Source organism: Candoia aspera, chromosome 1 (genome assembly GCF_035149785.1).
Source record: "Candoia aspera isolate rCanAsp1 chromosome 1, rCanAsp1.hap2, whole genome shotgun sequence".
Lineage (NCBI taxonomy): Eukaryota > Metazoa > Chordata > Lepidosauria > Squamata > Boidae > Candoia > Candoia aspera.
The window spans coordinates 88606865-88625162 of NC_086153.1; the positions used below are offsets into that span (position 1 = coordinate 88606865).

Below are 18298 nucleotides of genomic sequence, written 5' to 3' on the forward strand. Positions count from 1 at the left end.
ATATGGAGAGGTAATAGGGTTAGTATGAAGTGTGTTTCTTTCCCTCTTTTTATCTCTCCCTTTCATTTGTTTTGCTTGCTACTAATTTTTACTCCTTTTTGGCATTTTGCATAATGTTGCTTACTCCAAAAGGAATAGCGTGATGGGTACATATGTATGTAATTATCTAATAAGGGATACTGAGCAGAAAATAGTGCTACGGAGAGGTAGTAAGCAAGTTTACATTGCTAGATTTTTATATTCTCTGTTCAAGCATAGAAGTTGCATTATGTGACAAGGACACATTCTTTTTATTTATGCTAAATGCAGACATTTCTGTCTTAAAAACAATATACTTCTGAAAACTAAAACATGCATACTAAGAAAGTTACATCACTTATAGCCTCATGGTTCAGGAAATTCTCTTGTGCAGATTCCATTAGCTAGTCAATTCCAGTGCTAGCATATGTCATAACAAATAGACAACATGATGTTGGCTCAGAGCCAGATTCATAGTCTCAAGATTCAATTTCAGCCACATCTTACTATTTTTTGTACAAGGGAACTTTTCTCATGCGTTGATGCACTAAGTTATAAAAAATTTAATCTCTGCTTTCAAGAGCTAGATTTTATGGTGTTTTCTTCCTTTTTTTAAAATACTACTCCTGACAGGAAAATGCAAAAATAAGGAAAAATAAGCCTTGGAGCAATGGTTCTGACAGAGGTATTAGGTTTATACAGAAAATGTGCATGTTATCCAAGATGTGGGATGTCATGAATGCAGTACAAAAGTCAGTTGAGGGGCAATCGCAAACATCATATACAAATAAAGCATAGCAATGCCCAATTCCCCCTTCCAATCCCTTAAAATTTTGCTAGAGTTTGTTATTTAAGACTAACATCCCATGTGAATTTAAACTTTTGCTGTCACTGATTTCCCCCAGTTACCATTTCTGCATAGCCTACCCTCCTGAAATGTAATTTCTAGACCAGCCATGGAATGCTTCTCTTTCTAAAATCCTATTCTGTATGCTTTTCCACTTCTGTACTTCAAAAAGCTCTTTAATTATTAATTTTCCTTTCTCTGTTTTGCCTTATTTTCAAAAGAGACAAATAGTAACTACTAACTTTGGATGTTTCACATGTTCTCCAAACAGATGTTTTTGTACTTCCCACATGTAAGAACAATTACCTAGGCAAAAGGGGCCGAAACGTTTTTTAAATCAACAGCAATGAGATAAAATTTGGAAGCAGTTCAGGCAGATGGAAGTACAGCACAATCAGACTTGGAAGATTCTGTTATTATAGCCAATCTCAATAAAAGTAGTTTTAACTTTCCTGAATTGATTTTCTGGTCTGGTCTACCTAGCAGGATTGACATGTCATAATTATAAATCCGAGATAACTTCTCCAAACCCATCCAAGGCTTGGTGATATGTATACCGTATTTTAATAATGATCTTGTCTTGTGATATATCAATCTAGTTGATGTAATGTGATGCATCAGGAACCAGCTTACTGAGTATGATTCTGTCCAACTGGTCTAAACATTAGGGAAGGTATGTGTGGTACGATAGTTCAAATTAATATTAAAAGAACAATCCAAAAACATAAGAATAAGGGAAATATTACAAGAGGTGGGTGCCTTGTGCTATGCACAGCTTCATTATAGCTTGTCACAGGCATCCCTTATATCCTTTGCATGCTGCTAGCGTATATTTATCCTTTTTGATTATGTGCCATCAAGTGGCAACTACATAGATTTTCTCCAGGACAATCTGTCCTCAACCTGGACTTTCAGATCTTCCAACAGTAGACCCATTGCCTCTGTAATTGAGTCCATCCACCTTATGCTAGTCATCCTTTTTTTCTTTCCTTCCACCTTTCCCAACATTATAGACTTCTCAAGAGAACTAAGTCTTCACATAACATGTCCAGACTATGATAATTTGAGCCTGCTCATTTGTGCCTCAAGAGAGAACTCTGGATTGATTCGTTCTATGATCTGTTTGTTTTCTTGGCTGTCCATGGTATGTTCAAGAGGCTTCTCCAACACCATTTTCAAAAGTATCAGTACTCTCTCTATCCAGCTTCTTCAAAGTGCAATTTATACAACTTGCTATTGTTTTATTCTATGTCAAAAATGAAGTTTTATAAATAACTTGGTCAACATTTCTAAAGTCCTTATCAACGTATAAACCTGATTTGCTCAGAATCAGATCGCTGGTGTTACTGGCAATTGCTCTCCAAATTTTAGCAAAAATATTCCCAAATCTTCAACTCAATACCTTTTAAATATTTTTGTTTGTTTTTAAAGTAAAAATGCTGAGACTGAACCCAAAAATGTCTAGAAACTGTGTTCTGCCATGAATTACATTCCAAGTTCATACATAATAAGTAGGCTTGCAAGTATTATGATGTACGTATTTTATTTTCATGTTCATATTTAACTGTAAAGTATACTATTTCTCCATCAAATCTAACAATTGTACTTCTCCAATATTTGAGGATTTAAACATTCCTACGATTTTTCCTCTCAGACACTCTCAAGAAATGACTGTACCGCTTATGTTTCAATCTGATTAAAACTTCTTTAAAGGAACAGATTATTGGGCACAACTGTGTTACTTTACAATTAGCACTTTTGCATTTTACAAAACATCTGAATTCCACCTCAGCAGTAAAACAGTTTTGTCTCCCAGATTATCAGTGATATGCTGCCATTAATATACATGGCACTTTACAGAATTTTACAGCTAAAAAGACTTGCTTCTGCCTTCAAGGAATTCAGAGTTTACATTTCATAGGTCAAAAGAGGCCAGGGAATGGAGGGCAGCAGACAAGGAAGGATAAATAGAAACGGTGACTATACATTTAAATATAATTTGGTAGGAATAAATCTTAAGAAATTATGCAAATAAAAAAGTGGCTTTTAAGCATTGTTTGAAGGCAGAGAGAAAGAGTATGCACACCTATATACATATTTTAGAGATATTAAATCTGTTGTGTTTCTTGATCTCAAAAGGCAAGTGTCAGGACTATTATACCCCAAACATCACTAATGAACTATATTCATCTCCTCTTTCTCAGTGTATCACAGAAAAGTCACTCCTCCATTGAAAGTCTTTATGCACATAGCATAAATATTTTTCTTAGCTGTATACATCCTCACCTAAATTTGTTGAGATATAATTGTATTTTAATAACACGGAAAAAAAAACTGAAATTAGAGGAACAATTTTCTAAAAAAACACCAATTTACTTATGTCCTATTAAATTTACAGAAATAAAAATAAAATCAACCAGAGACTATGAGACAATTCACTTTAAATGGGCTTTTGGAATATATTATTCTGTTTCATTTTAATTAAATGAAAATAATTAGAGTTCTAAAAGACTTAGCATCTGAGCTTTAATCTGTGGAGAATAATTTCCACACAACTATTTGATCTTTAAGGATCTTACAGCTAATTGCTTGCTATAATGGGAAAGCTGAAGTGTGGGTGGCATTCAAGGGATTAAGACTCAGAGCAGTAAGTCAGGAGCCAAGAGTTCAGTGTAACAAGATTAAAGTATATAAAAAAAACCCAGGGTATTTGGGGGACAACTACTATGTTCATCCATGGGAAAAAATAAATTTGAAGGAGTACAGAAATGCTGAAGGATAGAAATGCAAGAAAATGGGTAACATTAGGCAAATTTTGAAGAGCTGGCAAAAATCAAGATGAGAGATAGGGTTCAACATTAAAAATGCTCAAATCTGCAAAGTTAATATGGTAGAACTAATTGCATGGCTCTTCTCAACTCTAACAATTATAATCTTTTCAGGCTTCATAAAGTATTTGTCAGTATCAACAGTCATACCTGCTGACGTTTCTATAAATTTTTCACTTGTTTTCTTCTTTCGCCATTTCCATGGTTTGAAGATTTTACCAATTGTTGAAAGTTTGCCCTTCCTCTTAAAAGGAGGTGTTTGGGATCCTGGATTTGTCCCATCTGAGTTGGCAACTGATACCTTGTCTATCCCATCAACTGTATAAACAAGAAAACAAAAATATACAGTACAGTGTTATTGAAGGTTGAAGATCACCTAAATTTCAATTTTAAGATTCAACCATTAATTTTTTAGGGAAAAATAAGACAATCCATATGGATAGATTCTATATACAGATTCATGTATTGCATTATAATGTGGATTATGGGCTAGATTCATGTATTGCATTATAGTATAGGTTGATTAACCAGAGTTTGCTAAATGGACGACAAAAGGCTGATTCCACACATCATACTAAATCATAAGCCAAATAAAGCCACCTTATGGCTTAGTTTGATAAAAGAACCCAGCCAGTTTGTGGTAGTGCTCATGTAAGGGCTCTTAAAATTAATTTTAAAAATAATAAACTATAAGGAATAACAAACACTAAAACTTAATAAGGCATCACATACATAAACAAGCATGAGTAATGAGTTTTAGTTCACAATCAGAAAATACAGCAGCAGATGCTGAACAGGCATGCTGAAATACCAGTCTTTTAGATATATTACTACAAAGTTTAAAGCTTTATTCTATTAACAGCGAGGCCAATATATTTCAATTTTCAGCACTGGTATTCTTAAATCTCCATATAATAACTGCAGCATTAATATTTATCTTACTATTTAAAACACATACATGCAGAGACTGAAAAATGTTCTCCAGTGATCTTACCACATCACTACTGCCATTCTGAAAAATTCTTAATTTAGCTAATATAACCCAGAATCAAAGCAACGGAAAGGTTTATCTAGGCCACTGAGTCCCCTGCTCAATGCTCGAGTTCAAAGTAGCTTACAGCTGACTTCTACTTGAAATTCACATTCTACTGTTTTCCAGATTTTCACAGCATGTTCCCAGAAAGTATTCAATGAAACTTAAACATTCTGTTAACAATGTACATACTTATTTTTCATTATTTGTATCCATGAAGTATACAATTCACATTGATTATCTGCATCATGGTTGAATAAGGATTGCTGTAATTTCTATTCATGGGAATTGGTATAAGTGGATTTGTGTTTTATGCTCAGGGTTGTGTAGACTAAGTCAACTTTGTTCTTTGTGCAAAATGTTTGCATTTTAAAAAATCTTGCAAGAACTTCACATTTGGTTTTGTAAGCAAATTTCTCCAAAATACATATATCTACACAGCTTTCCCTAATAAATTCACCTGTGTCTAAAACATGCAAATGTGAGTAGATCAATAGGTACCGCTTTGGCGGGAAGGTAACGGCGTTCCGTGTCGTCATGCTGGCCACGTGACCCGGAAGTGTCTATGACAACGCCGGCTCTAAGGCTTAGAAACGGAGATGAGCACCGCCCCCTAGAGTCGGACACGACTGGACTTTACGTCGAGGGAAACCTTTACCTTTACTATATATATATATATATATATATACACACACACACACACCAAATATATATACACACACACACACACACACACACACATTTTCCTAATTCCTAATTCCCATTTCCTAAATATATATTGGTTTGTTTTAACTTTTGAACTCAGAAAGATTAGAAATGCTCCATGTTTATTACCTTCTATATTTGGTATTACTGGATTTTGTTCTAAGCATGGCAGATTTTTTACAACTATATTAATGTGAGCTTATTTGTCTTCTAGACCTCATCATTTTAACTCCCTCCACTCCTTTTAGTATGGTGCTCTTCTTTGTTCTTTGTAACCTTCCAAAAATGATTCAGTCCCTCTGCTTAAAAAAAAAAAGCATTATTATAGAGGATATTTTATATATGAAAGCAATTAATCATGTATGTATTTCTATATTTTTTAACCTAATTATAGGTTTCCTTAATTTTATCATACTTCTTCAGCTATTAGAGAAACACCAAATTTTAACTCTCCTACCATCCTTTTTGTTATGCTTTGATTTCACATGCAAGTTAGAAGTAGAAAATTTAGTGTATTTTACTTAAAAGACTGGTTGAGATATCATCCTCCTCCTAAATCAGTTCACTGAAGGATGAAGGCTATGAACCACAATCTACCGTGCAGGTGTGGTACGGTTGGTAGGTAGATTTTTTTTTTTAACTTCCCAGGTTCAGCTGCAGAAGCTCAGTGGCTGACTTTAGGCTAATCATTCTCTCTCAGACTTACCTACTTCGTAAGATTGTAGGTGCTATACATGCTATCTTGAACTCCAAGCAGAAAGGCAGGATATACTCCTAATAAATTAATTTCCTCACTTGTTTGTTTTCCTACTTAGAAGTGACACCCCCCCATTAATCTCTAGTTAATAAAACTTTCAAAGAGAAAAAGCCATACTCTAAGTATAGATCAGCACAAGCTTCCATGCAGTTTTCAACATGTTGCTATAGAACTGTTAACTTCAGGAAGTTCTTACTAACTGTTCTGACAGCATTTTAATTAAAGGAAAGGGGAAAAAGCTTGGGTATTAATGTGGGTGGTTGAATAGTAATTTCCAGATGGGGCTACTAATGCTGCAAAATGTTAATTAAGCCTCCTGCTAGAGAAGAGATTAAAAGTGTAGGTAGTGGGGCTTCCAAATGATTCCTGACTTTTGCCTTAGTATTAAGAACGTGGGTAGAAGAATATAATGATAGAGGTAAGTTACCATATATTACTACTTTTGACCTTGAAATATGTGAGGTTGCTTGAGTTTTTTCAGTGCTTGCTTTTCCAAAGCTCAAGAATGATTTCACCTTGTTTCCCAACCAGCTTTTAAATTCTCAGTTGTACTTATTCCACCCAGAATGATTAATTTCTGGGTTACTCTATGGAATGTTTCTGTGATTTATTTCTGTACATGGCTATTCCTATCCACACAAACTTTGAAATGAAACCTGGCAAAGATGTTTGTTTGCCTAGACAAATTTTCTGTAAGCAGTATTTCCTGACTGTTTTAGGAATGCAATTACATGAATAATGTTACATATGAGAGGCGCTCTGTGGAATGCAGCTTCATCTTGATTCTCAGAAAGCAGCAAAGTTGTCTGTTACAGGAAGAAGAGTCTGACATTTTAAACTAAAACTATGTGTAACAGCATAAAATTCTGTTCTTTCTGCAAAGGTGGAAACTGCATCTAGATTAGAAGCTGAAATTGTATATGCAGAGTGTTTGTGTCAGACTTACATACTTGCCAACTTTTCATAATCAAAAAAGGGAAACGTTTATCTCAATTTCTTTTACAGGACAGCCTCAGCAGGTGGCAGCACCTTTCTGACCTTGACTGATCTCAAAGCAGCTGAGCAGAGAGAGAACTTGTTATTATTTGGATGAGAGACCACTAGGATCAAATGGAAACATCCTGGAAGAAAGCAAACCACTTCTGAATTGTCACTGAGAATCTTATATGGATGTGTCCTTGCAGTCCAAAGTATCAGGTCTGACCTGAAGGCTTAAAAGGTAAAAGCGAAAAGGTGAAAATGTTGTATTTTCCTCTCTGATGTATATTCTGTTTCTCAAGCCTTTAATGGATATTCTTTGTACAGGTCAAGCCATAAGATGTCCAATGTTTTCTTTATGTGTTCTTCATTATGTTTAGAGCAGGGGTAGAGAACTTTTTACAGTTGAATTTATAAAAGGCATATTCCCATTTTGATGGGATCAAAGGCAAACTAGAGAAAATAAAATTAAAACTTCCAAAGTGAACTTATCTGGGCTTGCCTACTCAGAAGCAAGCAGGCCATCAGTTAAAAAAAATCATCCTTTGAATCTCTAGATTAAATATGGCTTATTCCTGTAGGAGTCCTTACAGGAAACTACACAGTGCCTACATTATACTGCCTATACCTGCCTACTCAGTCATGATTCAGCTGATATCAGTTAGTACATTCCCAGATACAAGAAGAGTAAGATTCACCCTTCTTAAACAGAATTAGAAGCACCTCTGCAACTTTGCTGCAGCTTCTGATGAGGGACAACATCCTTTATTTCCACCACCGCCCCCTCACCCAAAGCAGCACATTTGTAACCTAAACCTCACTTTGCATGCAACAGAATTCTTCCAAAGATACTCATAAATTTCTCTGCCCTGTTTAAGCATATAATAACCTCCTATGGTCCTGGATGTAAAGAAATATTGCTAGTCCTAAACTGCAGGTATGGAGGCAACTGTGTATATTTAACCATTATCAAATTGCATTTGTTCTTCATTGTCTGCAGAAAGATAGTACTTTCAGCCACAGGAAGAAGATACTATTTATACCACAGGACCCAAATTGTCACCTGCGATGTTTTAAGAACAGCTGTTGAAAACAAAGAAATGAGCAAGAAGTGAAATGGCTGCAGGTTGCCATAGATTCAAGGGTATGACCTGTGCATATTTATGGGATAAAAGGAAATATCAGGATTGGTTTCAGCTGATGCTAGCAACTTTGGGTTGACAAGGTAGAGAAGGTGGGTACCACAGAGGACTTTTTATGTGTTTACAATTTTTTGTTTGTTTATGCATCCTTTTCAAGGGAACCACCTTAAATTAAGAGCTGTCTTCCTTTTGGGTAAATACGATAAATTCTGTGTTGATAAAATTGAGATTAAATGACCAAGCCCAGAAGAAGTATTCTGGAGGGGGAATAAGTAAAACAAAAAGTCTGGGGGGGATGTCATGAAATTGTTCAAAATAAGTTTACTGATTTCAGCTATATGAGATCTAGGATTTTTCTGGGACAGGGTTTTACTGTAAGACCGTACTTTGAGAAATATGGTGGTTCTGGGAAATTTGTGACAGTTGGTAGGTAAGCACATAATGTTCTTCACACATTCATATGCCCAGTTATTGCTAGGATGCATCTTGTGAGAGAAGATTTTAGATTTGTGAACTGGCGCTGTGCCCAAATTCTTTAAGAATCTTTTTTTACAAGTTGTCTTTAAATTCTCATCCTTCACTGAGCATTAGCATAAGTCTAGAGAGTGTACTAAAATAACAGGTAAGAGCTGTTCAACTATAAGCCACTGTAAAGGTAAAGGTAAAGGTTTCCCTTGACGTAAAGTCCAGTCGTGTCCGACTCTAGGGGGCGGTGCTCATCTCCGTTTCTAAGCCTTAGAGCCGGCGTTGTCCCTAGGGACACTTCCGGGTCATGTGGCCAGCATGACGACACGGAACGCCGTTACCTTCCCGCCGAAGCGGTACCAATTGATCTACTCACATTTGCATGTTTTCGAACTGCTTGGTGTGCAGGAGCTGGGACTAGCAACGGGAGCTCACCCCGCCGCGCGGTTTCGAACCACCGACCTTCCGATCGACAGCTCAGCGGTTTAACCCGCAGCGCCACCGCGTCCCTCTATAAGCCACTGTACCTTTCACAAAATATATTGCCAAACTAGTTAAGCTTTCCTGCATTTCAGCTGGAAATGAGATCTTTCCCCAGCAATTCAACTCTTTGGACCTAGACACTCTGCTCAGGAGCTACAAAGCAGCATACATCTTACCACTAAAGTAGGAATGAATACAGGTAGTCCTTGCTTAACCACCAGAATTGGGACCTGAATTTCAGTCACTAAGTGATGTCATTAAGCAAGGCATCACATGACAGGATCTGATTTTACGACCATTTTTACAACAGTCATTAAGCGAATCAATGGTTCCCTATTGATCTGGCTTATCGGAAGCCAGCTGGGTAAGTCGCAGTATGCAATCACGTGACTGCAGGATGCTGTAACTGGTCATAAATGTGAGCTGGTTACCAAGCACCCAAATTGTGATCACATGACTGCAGGTGGTGGTGATGGTGCAACGGTCATAACTTTGAGGACAGGTCGTAACTTTTTTTTAGACCTGTTGTATCTCCGAACTGTCATTAACAAATGGTCATTAAGCAAGGACTACCTGTAGCTCTTTACTGAAAGTAGGAGCCTTCACAATAATATGTAGAAAGGTTTCTATGTAAGCTGGGCTCAAGAGTCTCTGGAAGATTTGCATATTCACAAGGGCATCTGTCAAGATAGCAGCCACAAGGACATGGTCACAGCTGCCAGCTTGACTTTTATGACCACTGCCCTCTACAACTGTCCAAGCAATCCTTTCCTGCTGCAGGCAACTGTTGCTCTTCTTTGCCACAACAATGAGACTTTATAGAAGGAAGGCCAATGTTAATCCCATGGTGAGTCGTACGCTTCTTTTTAATACCTCAGTGAAGCTAGAGTCTCCCCATGAAGACTCCAGAACTTCAAAGGCAGTGTGAACAAGGTACAAGGATGTTCTCATACGATGGACAGCCTAAAACTAGTTATTGATAGGAAGGACTACAGTATTGTATTTAAGAAAGTTTTAAGTACTAGATAGATTTGGAGGAGATCTCACTCTAATAACGCCTGTTTTCCAGGTATTATTAGAGTTCAGATTTACTGGAAGCAGAGACCTTTTTCATTCATTTCCTGCAACCTAAAGTTGTCACTTTCCCTGTGAATACTTAGTCTCATTCTCAGAATATATCAGAGCCAAGAAATAGCTCTGTTGCAGTCTGTGGCAACCAGTCAATTGGTTAACTCAACCCAAGCCTACAAAATGCCATATGCAACAGTGTCTCCTATAGCCAAATGCTGACTAGATAGTGAAGCCTATAGGCATTGTAGTAGATTCCTTTAGTAAAGCAATGAAGGGTTCACGACCATTGATTTCAATGGTGCATAGGGCAAGGATGCCCAGCCTTTTTCAAGCCAATGGCATCCAAAGGAAATAGAATTAGGACAACCAAGGTGATGAAGCTAGGACAAAAACTAAATTGGATTGAATTGAAATTGAGTTTAATTAATTTAATGAAAAACAATTCACAAGATTACTCGCCGTGTATTTCTCCTTCTGACACATTAAAATCACAATTCAGCGGCATTTATTGTGAGGCTGACTGGCCTCACAAAGGGCTGGTCTATGTCTATGAATGCAATTAAGCAGGGCCAACACAGTCTGAGACAGGGAGTCTGAGTTAACCAAGTCATCGTATTCAGAGACAATGAGTGTTATGAGTGTCAACTGCTGGACGCAAAAGGAAGGTGCCGCCTTCGTGTCCCCATTTATGTGCTTGCCAAAGGCATTTAGCCAGCTGCTGCTTGAGGCAGGATACTGGAGTATATAGTTCTGTTAGTCTAGTACAGCAGAGCTCTTCTTAACCTACAGCAAATTGTATTACTCTATATGCATACACGCTGCTAAGGCACACACACATCCTGACACACACAAAGCAACTCAATATACAGAGAATACTCTCTTCACCTTCTTGTTGGTAATTTGTTTATTACGTTTGAATCCTGCCACATTCCCACTGGGCTCTCCCCAGTTTCACAAAAGTAGAAACTTTTGGGTGTGTGCAGATTAGTCCCTACAGTATTCTTGGCAAGATTTTCAGAAGTGGCTTGCCATTGCCTTCTTTCTAGGGCTGAGAGAGAGGGACTGGCCCAGGATCACCCAGCTGGCTTTGTGACTAAGGCAGGACTAGCCTGATGCTAGAAATCACTACATCCATCTGGCTGTCAGAAACATTAAAAGATCACAGTTAATAAAATTCAAGAAAAAAAAACCTTACACCAACCAGAATCAAAACAATCCAGAAACAATCCCCACAAGTATATGTCAAGCCTCAAACATTCTCTGAAAGAGTTCCATTTTCAATTGCTTCTGTAAGGCTGAAACTGGGGCTAATCTAATGTCCAGCAGCAGGCCACTGCAGAGGGCTGGTGCTATTACAGAAAAGCAGTGCCTCTGTGCCTTGGCCCCCCACGTGTTCCCAAAGTGGTGCATGTTACTACATATGACAATAAAACATGATACATAATCTACAGTATATACTACTAAAACTCTCCTGTTTGTCTGTTTGTAACTTCAGTTGGGCAAAACAGTGAGTCATAGGGCAACACTTTTTGAATCAACATACCTCAAATGGGCTAACGTAAAGAATGTGTCCAAAATCCAGGACCAATAGCAATCCACCTGTAGTCATTCTGTTTCTTTGTTTAGGTAAGAAAATATTTCTGAAACAATGTGTCCTAACAGCCAGGAACCACACTGAGACAAGGAACAGGTCTCTAGTGTTTTATTGTTGCTACATAACAGGGAAATCCTAACAAACTGAAGAAGCGTGGGAAAAACCCAGACATATAAACCCCAAAGGTTAAGGTGGCCCGATCAGTGTCTCTTGGAATGGCTACCTAATTCCTCAGTGCTACGCATGCGCTTTACAGCCTGGATGGGAGCCCCCTGCTCGCCATCCTTACTCATGACATCATGACCCAATGGGTCATGGGTTGTCTAGTATAAATTATATGTTTGTTGTTTATTCGTTCATTCGCTTCCGACTCTTCGTGACTTCATGGACCAGCCCATGCCAGAGCTTCCTGTTGGTTGTCAACACCCCCAGCTCCCCCAGGGACGGGTCCATCACCTCTAGAATATCATCCATCCACCTTGCCCTTGGTCGGCCCCTCTTCCTTTTGCCCTCCACTCTCCCTAGCATCAGCATCTTCTCCAGGGTGTCCTGTCTTCTCATTATGTGGCCAAAGTATTTCAGTTTTGCCTTTAATATCATTCCCTCAAGTGAGCAGTCTGGCTTTATTTCCTGGAGGATGGACTGGTTGGATCTTCTTGCAGTCCAAGGCACTCTCAGAATTTTCCTCCAACACCACAGTTCCAAAGCATCATCTTCCTTCACTCAGCCTTCCTTATGGTCCAGCTCTCGCAGCCATATGTTACTACGGGGAACACCATTGCTTTAACTATGCGGGCCTTTGTTCTCAGTGTGATGTCTCTGCTCTTGACTATTTTATTGAGATTTGTCATTGCTCTTCTCCCAAGGATTAAATGTCTTCTGATTTCCTGACTGCAGTCAGCATCTGCAGTAATCTTTGCACCTAGAAATACAAAGTCTTTCACTGCCTCTACGTTTTCTCCCTCTATTTGCCAGTTATCAATCAAGCTGGTTGCCATAATCTTGGTTTTTTTGAGGTTTAGCTACAAGCCAGCTTTTGGACTTTCTTCTATAAATTATATGTACAATAGTTATTTTCATTCAGGCCAGTTTTTCCAACCAGATCCAGGTATTCATGTCAAGAAATACAAGGTTAAAATGATAAAATGAGTAATTAAAATAATCCTAAATTTTTAAATTAATTGCCTCAAATATTCCTCCTTTTCAGTAATTACTGTTATACCAGCCTAAATCAAGTTAAGAAATTGTCAACAGCATTTTAAAACAAAAGTAAACCAGTGGTGAACAAAGATGCAAGTTATTATTCATCATCATCATCATCATCTGTTCAATGTGTCCAGTTCTCGGAGACTGCCTGGACAAGTGCCTGCAGTTTTCTTGGCAAGGTTTTTTGGAAGTGGTTTGCCATTGCCTTCTTCCTAGGGCTGTGAGAGGGTAACTGGCCCAAGGTCACCAAGCTGGCTTTGTGTCCAAGGTGGGACTAGAACCCATGGTCTCCCAGTTTCTAGGCCAGTGCCTTAACACCCAACTGACTCTCTAAGGTATTATTAAATATCCTCAAAAATATATCCAGTTTTTAAATCTGGTACCTCAGTCAGGTTCCCTGATATCTCAAGTACCTCTGCATTCGGAGATAGGAGGGCACTGTGTGCACATAGTGCTATGGATCAAGAAAAGCTATCTTAGTCCAGCTTGTTCTAGTTGACTTGATTCTTACATCACTCGTAAGAAATAATATGGTTTGTTTGGTTTTAGTTTTACATGTTATGTAAACCCACCTATTTCTGTTGTTTAGATTTTTTTAAATCCCACCTTTATTATTTTTATAAATAACTCAAGGCGGTGAACATAGCTAATACTCCTTCCTCCTCCTATTTTCCCCCCAACAGCAACCCTGTGAGGTGGGTTGGGCTGAGAGAGAGGGACTGGCCCATGGTCCCCCAGCTGGGTTTTATGCCTAAGGCAGGACTAGAACTCTCAGTCTCCTGGTTTCTAGCCTGGTGCCTTAACTACTGGACCAAACTGGCTCTCTACTGTGGTTTGTAAACCATTATTTATTTACTATATTGTACAAACCCAACTAATTGAGATTTATTTTATAAATCCTGGTGTAAAGTGATGTACACCAGGTCTAAAATCCTAAGAATGAGACAAATCTCAACTTTAACACCCATGTAAGCATCTCTGAAATGCTAACTCCTATCTTATCAGGAAACAGAGTCCCTCCTTTGGGGGAAGATGGACGGTGATAAAATTTGACAAATAAGTAAATAAACAAACACTTCTTCTGAATGCTTTGCATAGACTTAGAAATTAATGCATTGGCTGAGAATATACTGTTTTCAGTATTTCACCTTTACTGATTTTAGATCAGATGGAAGAGGTGCAATGTATCTTCCGTTTCTGTACTAGCCATATGTAGCCTAACTACATTTTCTCAGAGAAATGGCAGGCAACTTTGCCTCTCAATGCATTCACAGAAGCTAGTCCATATCCTTAGTGAGCTGTTTTGTAGTTGTATATGAAGCCTGTTTGATTTCTTACTGATTCTGCCTACTCAACAGCAGATTCCAGTCTGCACACTTATGAAAAATGCTCCTAAGGGTTGGAAGAAAGGCCATAACTGGATACATCAACATGTAAATCCAACAGCAAACAGAGGAAGTATAATACCCATCTGCCCAAAATTTAAATTCGCCAATTTGAAATTTTAAAATGATAAATTAAAATGGATATTGTAGTAGTACATTTTCAAAAAGCAAGAATGCTTTCTGATTAGAAAGATGAGAACTGAGGAAGACTCCTTTGCTGATAAACATTCCTTTGCTAGAAAGCCAAGGGGGCTAAACCAGAGATAATTTTTATTATGTATCACATTTCACTTCTGGCAAACAGCTGTTTCACTTAATGCTTCAAGTGTCCCACTAACAAAGGGGAATTATGAAATGAAAGGGGAGGGCGAAAATACTCCACAAGCCTACTCGGTTATATATTTTGTCCAATTTCTTTACAAAAAAAACCAATCAATGAAAACAAACACTGAAAATTATAAAGAGGTTCAGCTATATTTTAAAATTTAAATATTTTAAAAGCTTTTAAAAACCAAAAAGACTATGTTCTTGCCTAATCAGCTTGAATAGTAACTCCTGTGCTGACATTATAAACTGTAATCACATATATCAGATACCAGAAAAGGTTCAATTTATAGAGTTTTAAAGTCATAATTTCATATGATTTAGGTTATAATCATTTATGGATTGCAGCCAAGCAACTCTGCAAATAGCCTTCTTTTCCTCCCTCCTCCCCCTCCCGGCTGTCACAAACTGTCAGAAGGAATAGCAGCTCATGAAGTCTCAAGAACATCATTTTTAGTCTCAAATATACCACTTCCGTTATCTCTGTTTTAACAGTGAAAATACATCACTGACATTGTCACCTCCTACCTAGAATGCACAGATGATAAAGCACACCATCATTTCTTAGCTGTATCTATAAGTAACAACAAATTCATAGAATAAATGCTTAGACAGCAAAAGAGTTACATACCATTTGGGACAGAAAACATCACTTACTTACTGCAAGTAAGCCTAGTCTAGCATCTACAATATCTCTCCCTGGTTTACTTTGGTATACTAATAGGAATCTTAATCTGGGTTCAGCATCCTACATTCAGTACATTGTATGTATCTCCTGATTGGGGTACAGGCAAGATTAGAGATATCAGCTTGCACAGAACAGCATGAGCATAGTTGGAGTAAAACTGGACTCTATTTGTACTTGTGACATACTTGCTAAAATGTGCAGACTGTTACTGACCTTACCATCAGCAAGGAACACTTCTTCTTGATGCTATAAATATTTGGGATTATTTAAATTGAAGAATCTTAAATCCTGGGTGGCAGAGATCAGTAAGTATAGCCCCCTTCCAGTATGACAAGGATCTCAGCCCCCAAACATCTCTTCCCCAGTTTTCAGGCCCCACCCTATCATTTCTAATTTCAGGACTGGTTTTATTCATAAAAATGTGTATGTATGTATATATTTTGATTTTGACTTTGACTAGCTCACAATATAAAACAGAATGCAAATACAGTAAGAGAAACAATAGTGGCAGTCCAGACAACATCAACCCACCAATGCGCGCGCGCACACACACACACACACTATATCACTCACGTCTAACAAGGGGGATTCAATTCCTACCAAAGGCCTGGGAGAATAGCCTGGGGCTCATTCCAGAGGACAGGCACCATGGCAAAGAAGGCACAGTTCATGGGTCCCAAAAGATGACACTGCTTAATCAAGGGGACCTGGAGCACGCCCACTCCGTTGGCTCTAACCAGCCAGGTAGAAACCACAGGAGACAGGCGATCCCTCAAATAACCCGGTCCCAAGACCAGTTGTTTCTCAACTCCTCTCTCATGAGGAAAATATTCTTCCATTGTAAATCTTAGGAATGGAATTGTAGTCGTGATGGCTTTAGTATAGAACAGCTAAAACAATGATTGATTTAATTTGTGGAGTAATCAATTAAAGGTTGGTTTTAGTAACAGCCCCTTTTGATCAATGTGGACTGAGACAGACAGTCCAAGTCAATTTTGATACTGCTTTGTTATTTAGCATTTGACTATAATAAATGAAAGAGAAAAATATTGAATAATGGCTTTGCATCAAAATTTAACTAAGTTCTGTTTTAATGTGCAGTGAAAGTTAAAGCTACAGAATGATTCTTTGCATGTTATCTCAGAATTAAATTCTTCTACAGTGATGTGATTTACTCCTCTCCAGGTTATTCTGCATAGGATTACAGCCCAAACTGATGAATTGGTTGACTGGGAGTAAAGTATGCCATCTACTTTCAACTCCAGGAACCTCTATTGAACTTCATAAAGCAAAGTTATGACTGTTGCCTGAACTTCGTGGAGCACAAAAGGACACCTGAATAAAACATGCAAAGATCACTTTATACTGTATTTCCTTTCCAGAGCTCTTTAGGAAGCCAATTTCTCTTTGAAATTCGTCCCTATTATCTTTGAACATCTATTGTTTAATATGATTTACAATACAAAATTAAAATAACAAATCCCCAAATTACAGCCATGTGTTCTCTTTCACATAAACAGGCATTATTAAAGAAACAAATGGTGCAAGAAATGGTTATTTTTATACAACCCAGATTTAAGTTGTTCCATCAAAAATGAATGCCTTTCTAAAGCATTTAAAAAGGAGTGGTTGGTGATATTTTGTAACTTGTAAAGGCCTAAGAAAGGCTTAGTCACCAGTATTTTGCACAATGTAATTTCAAATTCTGTTCCTGTTCCTGCCCACAATCAACTGTTTCTGCATTTTAAGCTTTTAATTTTGTTTTGTTTCACTACCTTATGTAGGTGATGGTTACTATATACTTTCTCATTTAGAATATGAATATTGAAAACAAAGATTAGAACAAAAGGAACATTTCATTTATATTCAGAAATTTGGCTATAAAGCCATGTTTTACACTTGAAGAGCAATACTGCTTTTTACAACCAAAGCATTTTATATTCCTTCTTTGAAAATCCATAGAATTCAATGGATGATTTAAACATAATCTTTTAACATCAGCAACTACACATAATGGCTAAAAGGCAGATGGAATAATTTGGTTAACCAGGAATAAGCTACCATGGTAGGCACTGCCAATCCCGAAAGAAAAAAAACCAACCAATCATTTACCAGGAAGCAAAGATTTATGAGGCTGCTTCCCACTATCCTTTCTAGTGTGTGTATGTGCCTTCGAGTCAGTGCTGGCTCCTGGCAACTGCCTGGACAAGCCCCTGCAGTTTTCTTGGCAAGGATTTTTGGAAGTAGTTTGCCATTGCCTGCTTCCTAAGGCTGAGAGAGAGAGACTGGCCTAGGGTCACCCAGCTGGCTTTGTGCCTAAGGCAGGACTAGAATTCATAGTCTCCTGCTTTCTAGCCTGGTATCTTAACCACTGCACCAATCTGGCTTTCTATCCTTTCTAGACAACCAGAATATTCTATACCTCCCTCCTTAACCAGTCTCGGTTTTACAGGTAAGATGAGCACATTTCCAATCAAAGCATTACAATGCAGCTTTTTTTAAAAAAAATCTAAGAATACCTAATGATCCCAAAGCATTGGCATTAAACACTAACCTGAAGGCTTGTGCTTTGCTTTGTACTTAAAAGCTGGTGCCTAATTTTGCATAACCTTAAAAAATTAACACTCAGGTAGGTCAGGAAGCCAAATGGATATCAAGAAAATTGTATGCATGCTGATTTTCCTTAGTGCCAGATTGCCCATGGCTAGATTCAGGGAGAGGAGGTTGAAGAAATTCACTTTAACTACAAAAACAGAACACCCACGGAACATCTT

General features: G+C 37.8%; 1 protein-coding gene and 1 long non-coding RNA gene across 5 annotated transcripts in view; one reads left to right on the plus strand and one right to left on the minus strand.

The window, feature by feature from the left end:
• Positions 1–18298, minus strand: part of PHACTR2 (phosphatase and actin regulator 2) — a 99555-nt gene that overhangs the window by 30690 nt on the left and 50567 nt on the right. For all 4 annotated transcript variants that reach the window (XM_063309154.1, XM_063309126.1, XM_063309144.1 and 1 more), the window contains exon 2: positions 3844–4011. In XM_063309154.1, the coding sequence (XP_063165224.1) occupies positions 3844–4011 (168 nt within the window). The remainder of the gene's footprint in view (positions 1–3843; positions 4012–18298) is intronic.
• LOC134488275 (uncharacterized) lies at positions 7854–16882 on the plus strand. The gene is made up of 2 exons (XR_010066952.1): positions 7854–8400; positions 16710–16882. It is a non-coding gene; the product is annotated as an uncharacterized LOC134488275 (long non-coding RNA).